The sequence below is a fragment of the Phyllobates terribilis genome, unplaced genomic scaffold (genome assembly GCF_046119375.1).
Source record: "Phyllobates terribilis strain yellow unplaced genomic scaffold, ASM4611937v1 Scaffold_5__5_contigs__length_657084704, whole genome shotgun sequence".
Lineage (NCBI taxonomy): Eukaryota > Metazoa > Chordata > Amphibia > Anura > Dendrobatidae > Phyllobates > Phyllobates terribilis.
The window spans coordinates 372,672,207-372,693,670 of NW_027362765.1; the positions used below are offsets into that span (position 1 = coordinate 372,672,207).

The following is a 21,464-nucleotide window of genomic DNA, read 5'->3' on the forward strand; positions in this document are numbered from 1 at the left end:
AAAAAACAATAAGGTATCTTTAAAAAAATCATATCATCCTGCAAAGAATGCGGCCCTTCAAATTCACATTTTTTCTATGTGCGGCCCATATAGTTAGCCGAGTTTGAGACCCCTGATTTAGATACTTCTGTTGCGATTGAGAAATTGTTATTTAAGGGGTTAATCGGCCCCGATTGGCAACAAAACCTGCTGGGGCTGATACCCATCAGCTGTCCTGTACAGCTGTCACACGTGGGAATTGTACCTGCGGGGGACTGCTAGTCACTTATTCCCGACCGCCGTTTTAAAACAGCTATCAGGAATAAGACCCCTTAACGGCCGCCGTATTAATGCGTATTGGCGGTCGTTAAGGGGTTAACATAAATGGTGCCATGCACCTAAACCTGGCCGCAGAGTGTGGTGTCTGGTCAGATGCTCCTCTATATTATGGATGTAGTCGGCGTGTTATAAGGAGATACAGCTTTTGTATGAAGGTGGAGTGGCTTCAAGGAGAAACATATTATTACATTGGGGAATCTATCAGTAAGACCAACCCAATTAAACCGCGTATATCGGCATGCAGAAATTAGAAATCCATCCACACCTTTATATCTTCTATCTGTTGCTGAATTCCCGAGTAATTAGTGTTTTCATTCACATGCAAATCAGGTGTTAAGTGCTCTGGGCGTGACCTAGCACTTCTTGAACCTGTGCCTCCCCAGCTTGTTTCCATGCCCAGCACCAGCCTCATTATTTTATCATTTATGTTTTCCCTACAGTAAGAACCAGTAAGAGGACGACACCAGAGAGACATCCCGGACCTCAGGACTGTTCATGGGATCATCAGGTAGGTGGAGAGAAGGTTGTAGGAATCTGATGTGTAGGAGGCTGTGCAGGTCATGCGTTCTGCCAATCTCCATTATTTTATGATTTATATGTAAGGTGCCTGAGCGAGGTAGTAGTGGGCGAGTTGCTGCTTATGCACACTCTGGCACCCTACAGACAAAATGTGTCCACGTCTCCGTGTTCTGCTGTGTGTGGGGTGCATCACACTTACTTGTGGTCCACGGGCCTCCACTGGCTCCAGGCTTTCATCTTCCGGAACCTTTGCAGCAAACAATCCAGGGGACATGGAATTCATAAAACAATCAAACTTTTACTTGACAGTTTACGCTCTTTACAATCAATCATATAGGATAGAGCCCAACAGGTTACAGTCTTTCCCACAGGCACCGGACATAACTTCAGCCCTAATTCTCTATATGGACAGAGCATCCCTCATGCTAACTCCTCTAGCCTTAGGAATTCTTCTCCACCACGAGCAGAATTTGAGAATTTGAGTCCATCTTTCCCAGCATTTTTGCAAGCTTAGTGTGCCCAAGGGGCCCGACGTACATCTTGAGGTTCCCAGGCCGACAGATGGATTTGCATGGAAGGGTTCTATGGCAATCCACTGCCCCAAGTAACAGGCTCACGTTGTCCCTAGCAGCCTACTGCCTCTGACCACTACTGTCACTTCACCACACTTCCTCTGACTGAACTTGGCACTAACTCCCAGTCCCCTCTCCCCAATCTGGGCCAGCCATTACAGTTAGCCCTGTCTAGGCTTAACTGCAGCCCCAGAGGGTTTTACTTTCAAATAACATACCTTACTATAAAATACATTTAACCACTTGGGTTGTCAAAGAGTAGAACATAATCTCCACCACTCCTACATTTACAAGGCGGAGAAGGCCGCTGACCACTGACATTACATACAAAAAAGAGGGTCTCGAAAGCAAGAAAGGACGATCTATAGGTTATTGATAATATAAAAATATATAAATCTTTATTGAACAGGATAATTGAGGAAAAAAAAGACATGTATATATAAAAACAACACCAAATCGCGTACCACGCGTGCAAAGACCACACATTTCTATGTCATATGCTCAATCATATCCTCATATGGATGAAAAAGAGACCGATGGGCACACCAAAAAAGATCAGTATTAACAATTCATAAATGCATATCAGTATATAAATTTGTGAATCCTCACAAAACTTATTATTACCTAATAAGGAAGGTGTCTGTTTTTTGTCCACCTTCCTTCAATGATCCTGATTAGTGTTGAGCGAGTGTGTTCTGCTCCGAGTATGCTCGGGACCGAGCTCCGAGTATTTACAGCTGCTTGGTGATGTGGTTGATCGCTCCCGTGTGCATGATTTGCAACTGTTTGACAGCTTTATTACATGGGAGGAATGTGTAAGAAATAGGCATTCCTCCCATGTAATAAAACTGTCAAACAGTTGCAAATCATGCACACGGGAGCGATTCAACCATATCACCGAGCAGCTGTAAATACTCGGTGCTCGACCCGAGCGTACTCGCCGAAAGGGTTAATAGAACATACTCGCTCATCACTAATCCTGATCAATAAAGATTTATATATTATAAATGACCTATAGATCGTCCTTTCTACCTCTTTTGTTAGTTATGTAGTGACGATTGGTTTATGATTATAAGTAAATGAGCAAAATAATATGATGGGTCCTAGTAATTTTAGCTATATACTCTCATGGCTCACCATTACAAGTGGTTGCAATATTGTGCCCTTTTCTAACAGGTATTCTAATACACTGACATTACATGTTGCCCGGATCGCTTCACACTTTTTTAGGCTATTGAATAGGTTGAGATAAGGAACCAGCAGGTTGGATTTATATAGAAGTTCTGCAGCTATTTGCTGTTGTGTCATTTTTGGCCATCCTGATAATTACTGGTCATCTAAATCATACATGACGTCTCCAAGTATCTGGCAACTTTTACATTCTTTATTTTTCAGTTTTTGAATCGGGCTGAAGTGCAGAACCAAATAAATACTACAGATAGTATGGAAAAAGAAGAGACATATGTGAGGAGTGACGAGCAGGGTAAAATGGAGATTCCTACAGATAACGGCTCGGGTGAGTGGTCACCACTGAATGCAGATTACAGTCATGTTCACCTTATCCACTGGATGCAACAATTCCATGTTGCATTTTAAAAAACAGATATTTACTAGGGTTGAGCGAGTATGTTCTGTTCCGAGTATGCTCGGGCGAGCACCGAGTATTTACAGCTGCTCGGTGATATGGTTGAATCGCTCCCGTGTGCATGATTTGCAACTGTTTGACAGCTTTATTACATGTGAGGAATGTGTAAGAAATAGACAATCACATGTAATAAAGCTGTCAAACAGTTGCAAATCATGCACACGAGAGCGATTTAACCTTATCACCGAGCAGCTGTAAATACTCAGCGCTCGGCCCGAGCATACTCGGCGAAAGAGTTAACAGAACATACTCGCTCATCACTAATATTTACATTTTAATGGACTATAAGATGCACTTTTTTCACCCAATTTTGGGAGGAAAATGGGGGTTCGTCTTGTAGTCCAAATGTAGCTTACCTGGTTGGGGGGGGGTGGCGATAGAGCGGGGTCACAGGATGCAGGGTCGCAAGAAACTGGCGGCGGCAGAAGTGGGGCGATGCTGGGGGCCCTGAGCTGGGAAGAGGGGGTGTCCGGGTGGTGTGAAGCTGCAGCCATTGATTTCCCAGCAGTGAGCTTTAGGAAAATGTCGGCGGTGAGAGGCACGAGCAGTAGCCCCACTGTGCACATTGCTCTCCTGGCCGGTGTCGGCCGTTTTCTGAGACTTGTGACCTTTTTCTTTTTTCATTGATGGAGTGCAGTAAGGGTTTTTTTTTTTTTAGTTTAAGCTGTGGTTTTTCTCGATACTATTTTGCAGTACATATGATGTTTTGATCGCTATTTATTATATTTTTATGGGGAAGTACAATGACAGAAAATGGCAATATTGGAGTTCTTTATTTCTTTATGTGGTTTACCATTTGGGTAAATCAATTTTATATCTTTATACTACAGAGCTATTTGTCCACTTTGACTAACTGGGATTTCCAACAGAACCAAGTTATCACCTACCTACTCATAAGCCTGTCTGAGGAAAAAAATGAGTGCGAGGGAAACATTGGACTGCACTCATATGACGTCTGAGTGTAGTCTGATTTTTGCCCACTCACAGAATGGAGAAGATGAATAAATATTTTTCTCCATATTCTCCTAATTCAAGAGAATCGGATCACACTATGCTGACACTCATTAAACTCTGACCAGAGTGTCATTTGCATAATCTAATTTGTGTCGTTTGCATAATTCTCTCATATGTGCCCTTAGGATAGGTGATGACGTATTCGTCAGGGGGTTTTGACCACTGGGACCTACACCAATTGGCAGAATGAGGATTTTTTTTATTCCGGATGAGGCACTTTTATTCCTTTTACAAAATGGCAGAGTGGCAGGTCAGATGCTCGACCGCTGCTGCAATCATTCTCTATGGAGCTGCCGGAAAAAGCCGAGTGCAGCTTTATAGGCCCAAAAAATGAAATGAGATGGGGATTGAGGGGAATGAACCCATGAGAAGAATATACAGGAGTATATTAAAACATACAATTGGTACGGAAAGTATTCAGACCCCTTTACATTTTTCACTCTTTGTTTCATTGCAGCCATTTGGTAAATTCTAAAAAGTTCATTTTTTTCTCATTATAGTACACTCTGCACCCCATCTTGACTGAAAAAAACAGAAATGTAGAAATTGTTGCAAATTTATTAAAAAAGAAAAACTTTCCCACATGTCTACTTTATATCAGTACAATTTTGGAACCAACTTTTTTTTTTGTTAGGAACTTATAAGGGTTAAAAGTTGACCAGCAATTTCTCATTTTTTCAACAAAAATTTACAAAACCATTTTTTTAGGGACCACATCACATTTGAAGTGACTTTGAGGGACCTTTATGACAGAAAATACCCAAAAGTGACACAATTCTAAAAGCTTCACCACTCAAGGTGCTCAAAACCGCATTCAAGAAGTTTATTAACCCTTCAGGTGCTTCACAGGAATTTTTGGAATGAAAAAAATTAACATTTAACTTTTTTCACAAAAATGTTAATTTAGACCCCAATTTTTTATTTTTGCAAGGGTAACAGGAAAAAATGGACCCCAAAATTTGTTTCTTCTGAGTAAGCCGATACCCCATATGTGGGAGAAAACCACTGTTTGGGCGCACGGCAGGGCTCGGAAGAGAAGGAGCGCCATTTGACTTTTTGAATGTAAAATTTACTTGAATAATTAGCGGACGCCATGTTGCGTTTGGGGAGCCCCTGATGTGCCTAAACAGTGGAAACCCCCCACAAGTGACACCATTTTGGAAACTAGACCCCTCAGGGAACTTATCTAGATGTGTGGTGAGCACCCTGAACCCCCAGGTGCTTCACAGAAGTTTATAACATTCAGCCGTGAAAATAAAAAAATCTAACTTTTTCCACAAAAATAATGTTTTAGCCCAAAAATGTTTATTTTCACAACAGTAAGAGGAGAAAATGGACCCCAAAAACTCTTTTTTCAATTTCTCCTGAGTACGCCGATCCCCCATATGTGGGAAAAATACAGTGTTTGGGCTCATGGCAGAGTTCAGAAGGGAAGGAGCACTGTGTGACTTTTTGAACGCAAAATTGGCTGGAAATGAGAGCGGACGCCATGCCGTGTTTGGAGAGCCACTGATGTGCCTAAATAGTGGAAACCCCCCATTTTGGAAACTACACCCCTCAAGGATTTTATCAAGCGGTATAGTGCACACTTTGAACCCAGAGGTACGACACAGAAATTGATAACATTAGGTCATCATATAGAATAAGTTGTCATTAGTCTTGAGCGCAAGTGCTCACTACTTGAGTTTGCATCGGGTGCTCGGGTATGCACCAAGTATCGCGGGTGCTCAGGTGACATGCTCGAGTCCCTGCCCCGCATGTTTCACGGTTGTTAGACACCCCAAAAAATACTCGAGCAACCGCGATACTCTGTGCATACCTGAGCACCCGATGCAAACTCAAGTAGCGAGCACTTGCGCTCAACACTAGTCGCCATATCGTCATCATTTTTTTTCTTTACTTTTGAATCACAGCTCCAACACAACCCTAACCCTAGCACATTGACATTTTTATTGGTACCATTTTCAGGCATTTTTTGATCGTTTTCTATTCTGATTTTTGGGAGGCAGAAGAAACAAAAACCAAGAATTCAGGAATTGTTTGTTTTTTTTTTGTTTTTTTTTATGCCGCTCCGTGTGTGGTAAAATTGATAAGGTAGTTTTATTCTTCGGGTCAGTACTTTTACAGCGGTACCACATTTATATCTTTTTTTTTATGTTTTGGCACTTTTACACAATAAAATCTATTTGATAGAAAAAATAATTTGTAAAAATGTTGTAATCTTCCTTAGCGATATTTACTTTACTTGTGATTCATGCTATGGGTGTATACGTTTTCTATAAAGCCTTGACAACTATATTCTTTATAGGCCAAATATTATATCATATATTGTCTTCACAATTAGATTTAGAAAAAGTTAAAGAACTTGCAAAATGATACAAAGCATTTTTGTCCGCTATGAAAATTAAAAACATTGGACAACTAGGGTTGACATAATCAAAAAGGGCAGGGAATATTAAACTCTTCCAATTTTTCAAAATTTATTTTAAAATTTAAAGCTATAAGGGATTGAAATATATGGGCAGGAGATCGTCAGCATATGCTGCAACCTTACGAATTGTGGTTCTGACTGTAACTCCAGCTATATTTGGCAAAATTTTATAAAACCGCAACACATTTTTAAGGTTTTGTTATTCAAAAATAATAAAATCACCTTTACTTTTTGGCAGATGACTGTACCAGAAGCTCAGAGAGGCATGAGACTTTGGATTTTAAAGTCTATAATTGTGATATCATACAAGCTGCACATGAAGAACATCCAAATATCCCTGATATACCCTCCTCTTCTAATTCATCACACACCATTAAACAAAATAAAATTCAGAGTACAAAACATCAAACGTCTCCTACAAGTGTGAAGCCATTTTCATGTTCAGAATGTGGAAAATGTTTTAAAAAGAAATCACTTCTTGTTAAACATCAGCGAATTCACACCGGTGAGAAGCCGTATTCATGTTCAGAATGTGGGAAATGTTTTAACCAGAAAACACATCTTGTTCTACATCAGAGAATTCACACAGGGGAGAAGCCGTATTCATGCACAGAATGTGGGAAACGTTTTGCAAATCAATCAAATCTTGGTATGCATGAAAGAAGTCACACACGGGAGAAAGGATTTTCGTGTTTAGAATGTGGGAAATATTGTAACCAGAAATCAGATCTTGTTAGACATCATAGAATTCACACGGGTGAGAAGCCATATTCATGTACAGAATGTGGGAAATGCTTTAAAACTAAATCAAATCTTGTTAGACATCAGAGAAGTCACAGACATAAGAAGCCATATTCATGCCCAGAAAGGGGGAAACATCTTACAAATCAATCAACTTTTGATATAGATGTGAGAAATCACACCCAGGAGAAAACATTTTCATGTTTAGAATGTGGGAAATACTGTAACCAGAAATCAGATCTTGTTAGACATCAGAGAATTCACACTGGTGAAAAGCCATATTCGTGTTCAGATTGTGGAAAATATTTTATCCAGAAGTCAGATCTTGTTATACATCAGAGGATTCACACAGGTGAGAAGCCATATTCATGTTCACAATGTGGGAAATATTTTAACAGAAAATCATATCTTGTTAGTCACCACAGAATTCACACAAGGTAGAAGCCATATTCCTGTTCTGATTATGGGAAATGTTTTACCTTCAAATTAAGTCTTCAAGGACATAAAAGTGCGTGTAATTTATGAAATGTATGCAATTACCAATAAAAATCTTTAAAGAAAATAGAATACAGAGAACTTATTTACAATAGGTGATGACATTTCTATGATATTTTCTGTTAAAAAAAATAAATGAAATTTTAACAGCTGATAATAGTACAAAACATTGTTTGTGGACCCATTCCCATGGACCGTAGTAAAAGCCATGAATTGCTCCTCTGCCAGACTCATGATGGGGAAAAATTGTAAAAGCAAAGATGATTTTGTGTCCACTTGGCAGTTGGTGTACATGAAATTATTTCCTGTTGCTTCAAATGAGGTTGAAATGGGGCCTAGAATTTTGATGCAGATCTTATTCTCCTGAGATTACTCCTCACAAACTCGTCTCAGTAGATTTCCTGACTTTTGGAGACTACAATGATATCTTAAAAGATCTTTCTTGAATTAGAGTGGATTTCTTCAGGTATATTACCCATCTCACATATTTATAGTTTAATCAATACTAACTGTTTGCTTGAAGAACAGTTAGGACCGCTACCATCATTCAGTCAACAAAGTATAAAATCAGGCAGACACCTCTTAGCTTGGTGAACACAAATGGTACTTTTGAAATGTCAAATAATAGAACATGAAACTGTATGTTATATGTCAAGGATGATACTGGAGAGATCATATACAGATCCCACCGCTGCCACCAATTGTCAAAGATCACAGCCAGGAGTGTCGCACTGAACCCACCATGTTGTTGTCGTTTTGTCACAAACAGCCCTCTGCTGCTCCCTATCGTCAGGACAATTGCGCATTTGACCGAAGTCAGTCCTGAAGTTGAAAATGTATGTACCATCAATATCGGATGTATACAAACCCCAATATTCATAACTTTCCACCAGTGCCCAAATGTCTAGTTGCAGATGTAAAGTCTCCCGCCTGCTTGCCTGTAGTCTCCTGGACGTAACCTGCTTGCCAGCGGTTTCCAGAATCCCGCCTACCTGCTTGCGGTCTTCTGACGTCTTCCACCTGCTTGCGGTTTCATACACTCTGGCTGCGATCTCCTGGACCTTCTTCCTGCCTGTGGCTTCCTACTTCTCACCAACCTGCCTGCAGTCTCACAGCTGTCCATGTTCCACCTATATGTTGCACTGACACCCGTGTGACCCCCCCTGGACCTCAGACTTGGAGGATCCATATCATATGGTGAGTCTAACACTGTATGTAGTGTACTTGTTCCTGAATATCTGCCATGATCTTCATGATAGTGCTAAAATTTATTTGATATCATTTGCGTTTATTTGTAAAATAAACAGAAATTTGGCGAAACGTTTTAAAATTTAGCAATTTTCAAACTTTGAATTTTTATGCCCTGAAATCAGAGAGATATGTCACACAAAATAGTTAATAAATAACATTTCCCACATGTCTCCTTTACATCAGCACAATTCTGGAACCAAAATTTTTTTTTTGTTGGAAGTTATAAGGGTTAAAAGTTGACCAGCGATTTCTCATTTTTCCAACAAAATTTACAAAACCATTTTTTTTAGGGACCACATCACATTTGAAGTGACTTTTTTGTGTCTATATGACAGAAAATACCCAAAAGTGACACCATTCCAAAGACTGCACCCCTCAAGGAGCTCAAAACCACATTCAAGAAGTTTATTAACCCTTAAGGTGCTTCACAGGAACAGAAGCAATGAGGAAGAAAAAAATTAACATTTAACTTTTTTTCACAAAAAATTAAATTTAGACCAAATTTTTTTTATTTTCGCAAGGGTAACAGATAAAAATGGACCACAAAATGTATTGTGCAATTTCTCCTGAGCATGCTGATATCAAATATGTGGGGGGAAACCACTGTTTGGGCGCATGGCAGGGTTCAGAAGGGAAGGAGCGCCATTTGACTTTTTGAATTCAAAATTTACTGGAATAATCAGCGAACGCCATGTTGCATTTGGGGAGCCCCTGATGTGCCTAAACAGCAGAAATCTCCCATAAGTGACCTCATTTTGGAAACTAAACCCCTCAATGAACTTATCTAGATGTGTGCTGAGCACTTTGAACCTCCAGGTGCTTCACAGAAGTTTATAAAATAGATACGTGAAAAAAAAATCACAAAAAAATGTTTTAACCCCAATTTTTTTATTTTCACAAGGGTAACAGGAGAAAATGGACCCCAAAAGTTTTTGTGAAATTTCTCCTGAGTACGCCGATACCCTATATGTGGTGGAAAACCACTGTTTGGGTGCATGGCAGGGTTCGGAAGGGAAGGAGCACCATTTGACTTTTTGAATTCAAAATTTGCTGGAATAATGAGCGAACGCCATGTCGTATTTAGAGAGCCCCTGATGTGCCTAAACAGTGGAAACCCCCCACAAGTGACCACATTTTGGAAACTAGACCACTCAATGAACTTATCTAGATGTGTGGTGAGAACTTTGAACCCCCAGGTGCTTCACAGAAGTTTATCACAGAAGTTTATAACGTAGAGCCGTGAAAATAAAAAAAAATCACAAAAATTTTCTTTTAGCCCCAAATTTTTTATTTTCACAAAGGTAACAGGAGAAAATTTACCTCTCATTTTGTTGTGCAATTTCTCCTGAGTACGCCAATACCCTACATGTAATTGGCAACTACTTTTGAGGTACAGTGCAAAGGTCAGAAAGGATGGAGCACCATATTATAGTACAGATTTTACTGTTATGGTTTGAGGGTGCCATGACCCACTAGGAGATCCCCTGATGTGCCAGAACAGCAGATTCCCCCATAAATGACCCCATTTTACAACCTACACCTCTCAATGAACTCATCTAGGGGTGCAGTGATCATACGGACACCAAGGGTGTGTCACAGAATTTTATTCCATTGGGCAGTGAGGAAAAAATAATTAAATTTTTTACCCCAAAAATGTTGTTTTAGCCCCAGATTTTACATTTTCACACTGGGATAATGGATAAAAATGGCACGAAAATTTGTCCCATAATTTCTGCTGAATGTGGCAATACCTCATATGTGGCTGTACATTACTGCTTAGCCATACCGCGACACATGGGAGGGACGGAGCACTATTTGCCTCCTGGAGTGCAGATTTTCCTAGAACAGTTTGCGGGACTCCATATACAGAGCCCCTAAATGTTAGAAAACCCGAATCCCCCCTCAAGTGACCCCATTTTGGAAATTATATCCCTGCCAAACATGTGGACACTAAATGTAGTTTAGACCCACTGCGGTGCTCAGAAGGGAGGGGGGATTTGGATTTGGGAGTGCAGAATTTGCTGAATCTCTTTTGGTGGGCGAGGAGCCATTTAGCTTTTCAGGAGCCTTTGTACTACCAGTAACGTGGAAGCCCCCTATTTTTCCATTAACACATGACAGACCTGAGTGGGGGCTTTTATGTGAAGCTTTTATTGGGAATGTGGCGCTCTGCTGTGCATTGGTGCCACAGATCCTAGAGGGGTGAATGGACGGATTCCTCCACAAGAGGCCCTCGCAGCATACACACACCTCCACCTCAGACCACCAGAGGGAGCCCGGATAGGGATATAAATAGGGAAGGTGGAGCTAGGCAGTTCAGTCTGGTCTGAAGTCTGTAAGGAGTCCAGTTACAGTCTAAGTCTGGCTTAGGCAGGTCATAAACTTATCAGGAAAAGGCAAGAAACAGGAGGCCCCACACCCGCTCACTGGGGAGAATCCTGAAATGCACCCTTCACCCTACAGTGCCATGGATCGTGCCTGAAACACCACCAGTAAAGGTACTGAAGTGAGCTGTTGTGTGTGTTCCTATTCTTCTCCTGACCCAGCTGGGTCCCCTCTGTCCTGCATCCCTTCTCCTACGCTGCCCTGAGGCCCTGCTCCACCTGTGGGGAGCCGCACCAACTAAGCTGCCTGACCACCGGCCTCAGAGGACTGTAGCAGCGCTGGTGATCCTCACCAGACACCACGGGTGGCGTCACGAACTTTCCCTATACCATATAACTTTCCCCATTCCTTGCTTTTTAACCGGTTCCCGACCGCCCACTGTAGATAAACGTCGGCGCTTGCCGGGCTCTGTGCAGCACCGACGTTTAAAAACGGTGGGTGGACTCGCAGCGCTCAGGACCCCCAGGGTCCTGCAAGCGCTGCGATTCCGGTGCAGAGCGTTAGCTCTGACAGGGAACATCATCGGGACCTGATTAGATCAGGTCCCAGTGATGTTAACCCCTTGCTGTCTTCTATATGCTGCGATCTATAGTGATCGCGGCATATAGGAGACAGCAGGAGGAGAGGGGGTCGTCTTACCTCTCCGAAGACCTCCGTTTCCTTCCAGGACCTGGGGTTGCTATGGCAGCTGGAGGTCACATGACCGCCTCCAGCTCTGCCATATATGGTGTCCTGTCTGGCTCAGCCTGCAAGCTGAGCCAGACAGGAGACTGACTGAAACAGTCAGGGAAGATCTCATGTAATGTAATATATGTCTATTACATTACATGAGATCAGTGATCAGAAAAATAAAAATTAATGTCCCATACAGGGACTAAGTAAAAATGTAAAAAAAAGTAAAAAAAAAGTTTTTAAACTATTAAAAAAAAAAATCACAAAATAAATAAAAATAAATAAATAAAATATTAAACCAATAAATCCGTATATTTTTACAAAACCAAAAAAAGTACACATATTTGGTATCGCCGCGTCCGAAACAACCCGAGCTATAAAACTGTCACACTAATTAACTCCTTCTGTGCACACCGTAATAAAAATAAATAAAAAACGGAGCAAAAAAATATGCTTTTTCATCATATCGCCAAACAAAAAGTGGAAAAAAATGCGATCAAAAAACAAAATAGAAATAAAAATGGTAGCGCTGAAAACGTCATCTTGTTCCGCAAAAAAAAAGCTGCCATACAGCTCCATCAGCCAAAAAATAAAAAAGTTATAGCGCTCAGAATAAAGCAATGCAAAAAAAATATTTTTTTCTATAAAATAGTTTTATTGTGTAAAAGCACCAAAACATAAAAAAAATACAGTAAGTGTAGTATCGCTGTAAACGTACTGACCCCAAGAATAACGCTGCCTTATCACTTTTACCACACGCAGAACGGCATAAAAAAAAACCTCAAAAAATAATTCCTGAATTGTTTGTTTTTGTTAATTTTACCTCCCAAAAAACGGAATAGAAAGCGATCAAAAAATGTCACGTTCCCAAAAATGGTACCAATAAAAATGTCAACTCGTCCCGCAAAAAACAAGCCGTCACATGACTCTGTCGGCCGAAATATGGAAAAATTATAGCTCTCAAAATATGGTGATGCAAAAACTAGATTTTGCAAAAAAAGCGTATTTTAGTGTGTGACAGCTGTCAGTCATAAAAACCCGATATAAATCTGGTATCTCTGTAATCGCACCGACCCGAAGAATAAAGTAATCTAATCAGTTATATCACACTAGGAACGGCGTAAAAAATAAATAAAACCAATTCTTCACCTGCTACTGATTTGTTTATTATGTCTCCCAAAGATCCCAGTAAGGCTCTGCTCACATTTATCCTGTGCTCTGCGCTGAGCACTTACACCAGAGTTTCCGTGTAAATCTCTGAAATACGTGATTCAGCCGGAACCCATGATGGGAGATTCCCTGTAATGAGGCAAATATAGGCCACTGTGGACGCCGTCTAGCCTGAGATCCCACGGTGTCATTTGTTTTAGGCGTGCATAAAAGTGCGGTTGGCCACAGTTTTGTGCACTTCTGAAAAAAAGGACACCGCTAAACAGAGGCCAGACGGAGTCCAGAGTAACTCTGCTGCCTCATTACAGTGAATGGATCCCGCAGGGGTTTCATCTGAGTTACATCACTTGGAAATTTAGATGGAAACCCCGATGTAAGTGCTCAGCCTAGAGCGCCGGATAAATGTTACCTAAAATGTTCCCAATAAAAGCTTCAACTCAGTCCTCAAAAAAAGCTAGTCCCCACTCAGGTCCGTCATCTGTTAAAAATATAAGGGACTTCCAAGTTACTGGTAGCAGAAAGGCTCTGGAAAAGCAAAATGACCCTTGCCCCCCAAAAGAAATTCAGAAAATTTTGTGCTCCCAAATCCAAATGCCTATTCTACAATAATTTGTTCTCCAATTGTCAAATAGCGCTCCGTCCCCCTCAGATCTCACCGTATGGCTGAGCGGTACGATACAGCCACATATGGGGTATTGCCACTTTTAGAAGAAATTGTGTGACACATTTCGGCACCATTTTTACCCATTGCCCTGTGTGAAAATGTCAAATCTGAGGGTAAAACATTTTTTGTGGTAAAAATATAATTATGCTTTTTTCACTGCCCAATGGTATAAATTTAAAAATTAAAAAATACTCACTACTTCCCTAGATGAATTCCTTGAGAGGTGTAGTTTACAAAATGGGGTCACTTGTGGGGTTTTTTGCTGTTTCGGCATGTCAGCGACTCTTCAAATGTGACATGGTGTCTGCAACCTATCCCAGCCAACATAGCGCTCCTTTCTCTTCCGAACCCTGCCGTACACTAAAGCAGTGGTTTTCCCCCACATATGGGGTATCGGCGTACTCAGGAGAAATTGTACAACAAATTTCATGGTGCAATTTATCCTGTTACCCTTATGATAATGCAAAATTAGGGAATGAAAAACATTTTTTATGGGAAAAATGTGAAAATTTTATTTTTACGGCTCAATATTATAAACTTCTGTGAAGCAGCTGGGGGTGCAAGGTGCTCACCACACATCTAGATAAGTTCCCTAAGGGGTCTAGTTTCCAAAATGGTGGCACTTGTGGGAGGTTTCCACTGTTTAGGCACATTAGGGGCTCCCCAAATGTGACATGGCGTCCGCTAATTATTCAAACAAATTTTACATTCAAAAAGTCAAATGGCGCTCCTTCCCTTTCAAACCCTGCCGTGCGCCCAAACAGTAATTTGCCTCCACATATGGGGTATCGGCGTGTTCAGGAGAAATTGCACAACAAATTTCATGGTGCAATTTATCCTATTACCCTTATGATAATACAAAATTAGGGAATGAAAAACATTTTTTGTGGGAAAAATGTGAAAATTTTATTTTTACAGTTCAATATTATAAACTTCTGTGAAGCACCTTGGGGTTCAAGGTGCTCACCGCACATCTAGATAAGTTCCCTAAGGGGTCTAGTTTCCAAAATGGTGTCACTTGTGGGGGGTTTCCACTGTTTAGGCACATCAGGAGCTCTCCAAACGCAACATGGCGTCTGCTAATTATTCAGACAAATTTTACATTCAAAAAGTCTAATGGCGCTCCTTCCCTTCCGAACCCTGCCGTGCGCCCAAACAGTGGTTTTCCTTCACATATGGGGTATCAGCACGCTCAAGAGAAATTGCACAAAAAAATTTGGGGTCCATTTTTTCCTGTTACCCCTGTGAAAATAAAAAAAATTGGGTCTAAAGTAACATTTTTGTGAAAAAAGTTAAATGTTAATTTTTTTCTTCCACATTCCAAAAATTCCTGTGAAGCACCTGAAGGGTTAATAAAGTTCTTGACTGTGGTTTTGAGCACCTTGAGTGGTGCAGTTTGGTGTCACTTTTGGGTATTTTCTGTCATAAAGACCCCTCAAAGTGACTTCAAATGTGATGTGGTCCCTAAAAAAATGTTTTTGTAAATTTTGTTGGAAAAATGAGAAATCGCTGGTCAACTTTTAACCCTTATAGCTCCCTAACAAAAAAAAATTTTGGTTCCAAAATTGTGCTGATGTAAAGTAGACATGTGGGAAATGTTATTTATTAACTATTTTGTGTGACATATCTCTCTGATTTAAGGGCATGAAAATTCAAAGTTTGAAAATTGCAAAATTTTCACCAAATTTCCGATTTTTTCACAAATAAACGCAAGTTATATCGAAGAAATTTTACCACTATCATGAAGTACAATATGTCATGAAAAAACATTCTCAGAATCAGGGGAATACGTTGAAGCGTTCCAGAGTAATTACTTCATAAACTGACAGTGGTCAGAATTGAAAAAATTGGCCTGGTCACGAAGGCAAAAACAAGCTCTGGCGCAAAGTGGTTAAGAGTGACCCCAGGGTACGGCCCTGGGAGCCGGCCACCGCGGCATCCCCCAAAACCAAACAACAAGGCCCGGGCGCCGAGTCCCCATCCCCTAGGCGCGTCATCTCTTCCTGGCGTCACGAACAGGATTCCGTGCCCGCTGCAACGACGGAGTGTTGTGCCCGTAGCCACCGGGTACTGTGCGCCTTTATTCTGAACTGTGTATTTAACTGTGGCGAAGATTGCCGTCATTATTGGGCGGCCGAGCGGGAAGAAGGGCGTAACCGCGGGAAACTGAGAGGCGTACCTGCTAAAGTGCGCAAAGCCTCGGACACGCCCCACACCTCGACGTAAAACCAGGGAGAGCCAGGTCCTGGAAGGAGCGCCGGTGAATGCTCTGACGTAGGACGCAAGCGACGCAAGGTCCTGAAGAAGACCGTCACCTGCAGAGCTGCGGCCTCCCGGAAGAAAAGAAAAGAAGGTAGGCCACGGTTCGCTAGGGGGGCGCCAGAATGTCCGAAGAGCAGCACAACGCCGGAGTACCGGTTAACCGCCCTGATGTTCAACCCGCGCTCGGCGCCGAGCAGGTCGAAGCAGCCGCTCCACCAGCAGGGCCTGTAACCCCTGTCAAAACCCATGGCTCTACCGTACATCCCTGGAGCGAAGTGGCTCCCCCAGTACAGCGGCAAACCAGATACCCTGTCTGGATTCAAAAGGAAGATATGCGGTATACTGGACATGTACTCTATGACAGGCAAGCTAAGAGCCGCTGTTGTATTGGGACAATTGACTGGTGCTGTGGAGCAAGAAGTAGAAACCTGGTCGGCCGCAGACCAGGAGTCAGTGTCCGCAATCTTTAAAAAGTTACAGACTGTCTTTGAGAATCGTACTGAGACAGACCTCCGGATGAGGTTCTACAACTGCTCTCAGCAACCGGAGGTCAGTGTTCGGGACTATGCCTGGCGTTTAAAAGGGGCCCTGCGAGCTCCAACCAGCATCGATAATGAAAATAAAATACTGAAGGAACAGTTTATCTGGGGACTGAGGTCTCAAGAGGAGAGCAGGACTGTGCGTTGGTGGTCCCTGGATCATCCAGATGCCACCTTTGACACCCTTAAGGACATGGCTATAAAAGGACTACAGTCCCTGGAAACAACTGCTATCCAATGTTACCAGGGTGGGGCCACCCCAGTGCCTGCAGCATCCACCTTTTCCCCGGTGGCTGCTGAAGCCAAGGTTCCAGCAACGTCCCCTAGTGAGCTGGACAGCCTGCGCTCTGAAGTGCGTCAGTTGAGCAAAACCCTGACCACTGTATTGAGTGCCCTGCAGCTGCGGACGGAGCCCGAGGCAGAAGGAAGGAACCTGCTAGCCGACAGCCCTGAGGATGTCCCCTGGATGAGAAGGAGGAGGAGGACAACGCCACCCCCTGGGAGGACCAGCGACCAACGCCGCCCGCCGAGGGATCCTGTCTGCCACAAGACAGGTCACACCGTCCAGAGCTGTCCTTTAAATGAGAAAACCCTGGGGCCGAGGGCCGACACCCAGGAGTAGACCCTCCAGGCCCATCAAACTGGTACCGCAGGTTCGTGGGAGGAAGACCTTTCCTGTCCATTGTACTGGACGGCATCGCGACACATGCTCTGCTGGACACAGGATCTCAGGTAACCATCATGCCTGATGTCCTCTACAAAAGGTTCTGGTCCATAGACGAACTTCACCCGCCAGATCCCAATCTTTCCGTGTATGCCTCAAACGGCCTCCCCCTTAACCTAGTCGGGGTTAAGGATGTGGCAGTAAAGGTGGGAAGAGTGGAACTGAAGGACCAGGGACTAATTGTAGTAGAGACTAATCCTGATGATACAGACTTCATAGAATCATAGAATGGTAGAGTTGGAAGGGACCTCCTGGGTCATCTGGTCCAACCCCCTGCTCAAAGCAGGATTCACTAAATCATCTCAGACAGATGTTTGTCCAGCCTCTGTTTGAAGACGTCCATTGAAGGGGAACTCACCACCTCTCGTGGCAGCCTGTTCCACTCATTAATCACCCTGTCAAAAAGTTTTTTTAATATCTAATCTGTGTCTCCTCCCATTTAGTTTCATCCCATTGCTTCTAGTCTTTCCTTGTGCAAATGAGAATAAAGATGATCCTTCTACAATGTGACAGCCCTTGACATATTTGTAGACAGCTATTAAGTCTCCTCTCAGTCTTCTTTTTTGCAAGCTAAACATTCCCAAATCCTGCAACCGTTCCTCATAGGACATGGTTTGCAGACCAGTCACCATTCTGGTCGCTCTTCTCTGAACTTGCTCCAGTTTGTCTATGTCTTTTTTAAAATGTGGTGCCCAAAACTGTACACAGTATTCCAGATGAGGTCTGACCAAAGAGGAGTAAAGACCGATAATGACTTCACGTGATCTAGACTGTATGCTTCTGTTAATACATCCCAGAATTGTATTTGCCTTTTTTGCTGCTGCATCACACTGTTGACTCATGTTCAGTCTATGATCTATTAGTATACCTAAGTCTTTTTCACATGTACTGTTGCTTAGCTCTATTCCTCCCATTCTGTATATGTTTTTTTCATTTTTATTGCCCAGATGTAGTACTTTGCATTTTTCCCTGTTAAAAACCATTCTGTTGGTTGCTGCCCACTGCTCCAGTTTATTTAGGTCTTTTTGAATCCTCTCTCTCTCTTCTCTAGTATTAGCTATCCCTCCTAGCTTTGTGTCATCAGCAAATTTAATCAGTTTACCCTCAATTCCTTCATCTAAATCATTGATAAATATGTTGAACAATACAGATCCCAGGACGGAGCCCTGTGGTACCCCACTTGAGACATTCATCCAGCTGGATGTGAAGCCATTTACAATCACCCTTTGAGTCCGATCACTAAGCCAGTTATGAATCCACCTAACAGTTGCCTGGTCCATTGCATACTTGGTCATTTTTTCAATAAGGATGGTGTGAGATACTTTGTCAAATGCTTTGCTGAAGTCAAGATATACTATATCTACAGCATTTCCCTGATCCACCCAGTCAGTGATTCTGTCATAGAAGGAAATTAAGTTAGTCTGACATGACTTGTTAGTTACAAACCCATGCTGACTCTGGTTAATCACTTCATTCTTATCCAGGTACTTACATACATGTTGTTTAATAATTTGTTCAAAGATCTTTCCTGGTATAGAAGTCAGACTCACCGGCCTATAGTTCCCTGGGTCCACCTTCTTCCCCTTTTTGAAGATAGGAACAACATTTGCTCTTCTCCAGTCTTCTGGGACTTCTCCTGTTCTCCAAGAATTTTCAAAGATTATGGAGAGTGGTTCTAAAATTTCTTCTACGATCTCCTTCAGTACTCTGGGGTGTAATTCATCTGGACCTGGAGACTTGAACTCATTTATGTTAGCTAAATATTCCCTCACAATCTTTCTGTTTACAGATAACTTGGATTCCTCTATTCCTTTAAAAGGACAGTGAAGATCAGTTGATGTTACATTTTCTTTCTGAGAGAAAACAGATGCAAAATAGGAGTTAAAAAGTTCGGCCTTCTCAACATCCTCTCTTACCATTTCTCCATTTTCATCCTGTAAAAATCCTATAGCATCTTTGACTTTTCTTTTACTTTTGACATACCCCCAAAATCCTTTTTTATTGCTTTTGACATCTCTTGCAAGCCTTAATTCATTGTCAGCTTTAGCTAACCTGATACGTGCCCTTCAGGATCTGCAGACTGCATTATAATCTTCTTTAGATATGCCTCCCTCTTTCCATTTAATAAACATTTCTTTCTTTCTTTTTAGCATGTGTTTAAGTTCTGTGTTCATCCATCCTGGTTTCCTTAAATGCTTCCCATTCTTCCTACTTTTCGGGATTGTTAACGATTGTGCTTTGAGAATCTCATTTTTAAAAATTTCCCATCCTTCCTGGACATTTTTGTCCTTAAGGACATCCAGCCATTGGATCCCTCCTATTCTCTTTCTGAGTCTCTTAAAATCTGCCTTTCTAAAATCTAACCTTGAGGTTTGAGTCTTCACATGTCTTCCTCCTCTAGTTATCTAAAATTCTATAATAGCATGATCGCTGCCTCCTAGGGTCCCAGCCACCTTTACCTCCTCAACCATTTCCTCCCTGTTTATAAGGATTAGATCCAAAGTAGCAGATCCCCTTGTTTTCTCCCCTACCTTTTGGAAGATAAAGTTGTCAGCAAGAGAGGATAAGAATTTGCTTGACCTGTTAGTTTTACTTGAGAGAGATTCCCAACAAATGTCTGGATAGTTGAAATCTCCCATGACCACTACGTCATATTTTTTGGAGAACTTGGTCATTTGATACATAAAGAGTTCATCCATATCTTCAGCTTGCCCAGGTGGCCTGTAGTAAATGCCTACAATGGTGTCCTTTCCGTTGTTCTCTCCTTGTATTCTTACCCAAACAGTTTCCACAGAACTCCCAGTCTCTGAAGCTTCAATCTCTGTGCAGATATACGCTTTTCTAACATACAGTGCGACACCTCCTCCTCGTTTATCAAGTCTGTTTCTTGCAAATAAGTTGTATCCTTTTAGCCTTTTATTCCAATCATGTGTATCGTCCCACCAAGTTTCAGTGATTCCAATGACATCATATTTCTTTTCCTGCATTAGTAGTTCCAATTCTCCTTGTTTGTTGCCCATGCTTTGTGCATTTGTATAAAAACATTTTAGTTTGTGATTGGTTTCTCTTCCTCCCATATTTTTATTATTTAAATTGTTTTGTCTTTGTTCTTCCTTTCCACTTCCAGTAGCAGAGATCTCAATAGTATTTGTCAGCTGTATGGCTTTTTCTGGCCTTTTGCTTCCCTTCCCACATTGTTCTAGTTTAAAGCTCTTCTGATGAGTGTAGCAAGGCGACTTCCAAATACATGTTTTCCAGTCTTCGTAAGGTGCACCCCATCTCTAGCAAGTAGTCCATCGTATAGGTAATTCATTCCGTGATCCAGAAATCCAAATCCTTGTTGACGGCACCATCGACGTAGCCAGTTGTTCACCTGTAGAATCTTATTCCACCTCATTGTTTCATGGCCATCCACTGGGAGGATGGATGAGAAGACCACCTGCGCTCCCAATTCTTTTACTTTCTTGCCTAAGTCTTCAAAGTCACTGCAGATGGTTTCCAGGTCCTTTCTTGCGGTGTCATTTGTCCCCACATGTATTAGCAGGAATGGGTAGTGATCTGTAGGTCTGAAGAGTCTTGATATCCTGTCAGACACATCTTTAATTTTTGCTCCTGGAAGACAGCACATTTCTCTTGAGGTTATGTCTGGTCTGCAGATAGCGGCCTGTGTTCCTCTTAACAGGGAATCCCCCATGACCACCACTCTCCGTTTTTTCTTCACAACATTCTTCTTTTTCCATCCAGGAGGATTCTGAGGGCTTACAAGGTTATTCATTGCTGGCAAAGTCTTATTTTGCTGTATTTCTTCATGGTTCTCCTGCGAGAGAGCCTGGTACTGGTTCCTGAGCAGTATAGGTGCTGACTGCCTCTCAATCCTCCTGCTTCTGTGGGTCACATGCTTCCATTCCTCTGTTTCATCAGGTGCAGTTCGAATTTCTTCTCTTTCTGAATCATGAAGAGATAATTCTGCTCTGTCTAAGAACTCTTCACCTTCCTTAATGATTTTCAAGGTAGTTAACCTCTCTTCTAGATTTCGCAACTTTTCCTCCAACAGGGACACAA

The 21,464-nt window shown here is 41.9% G+C and overlaps 1 protein-coding gene across 1 annotated transcript in view; it reads left to right on the forward strand.

Moving 5' to 3' along the window:
- Positions 1-21,464, forward strand: part of LOC141271571 (uncharacterized) — a 101,008-nt gene that overhangs the window by 9,936 nt on the left and 69,608 nt on the right. The window contains exons 5-7 of the mRNA XM_073681619.1: positions 759-826; positions 2,805-2,925; positions 6,738-7,678. Of these exons, the coding sequence (XP_073537720.1) occupies positions 759-826; positions 2,805-2,925; positions 6,738-7,678 (1,130 nt within the window). The remainder of the gene's footprint in view (positions 1-758; positions 827-2,804; positions 2,926-6,737; positions 7,679-21,464) is intronic.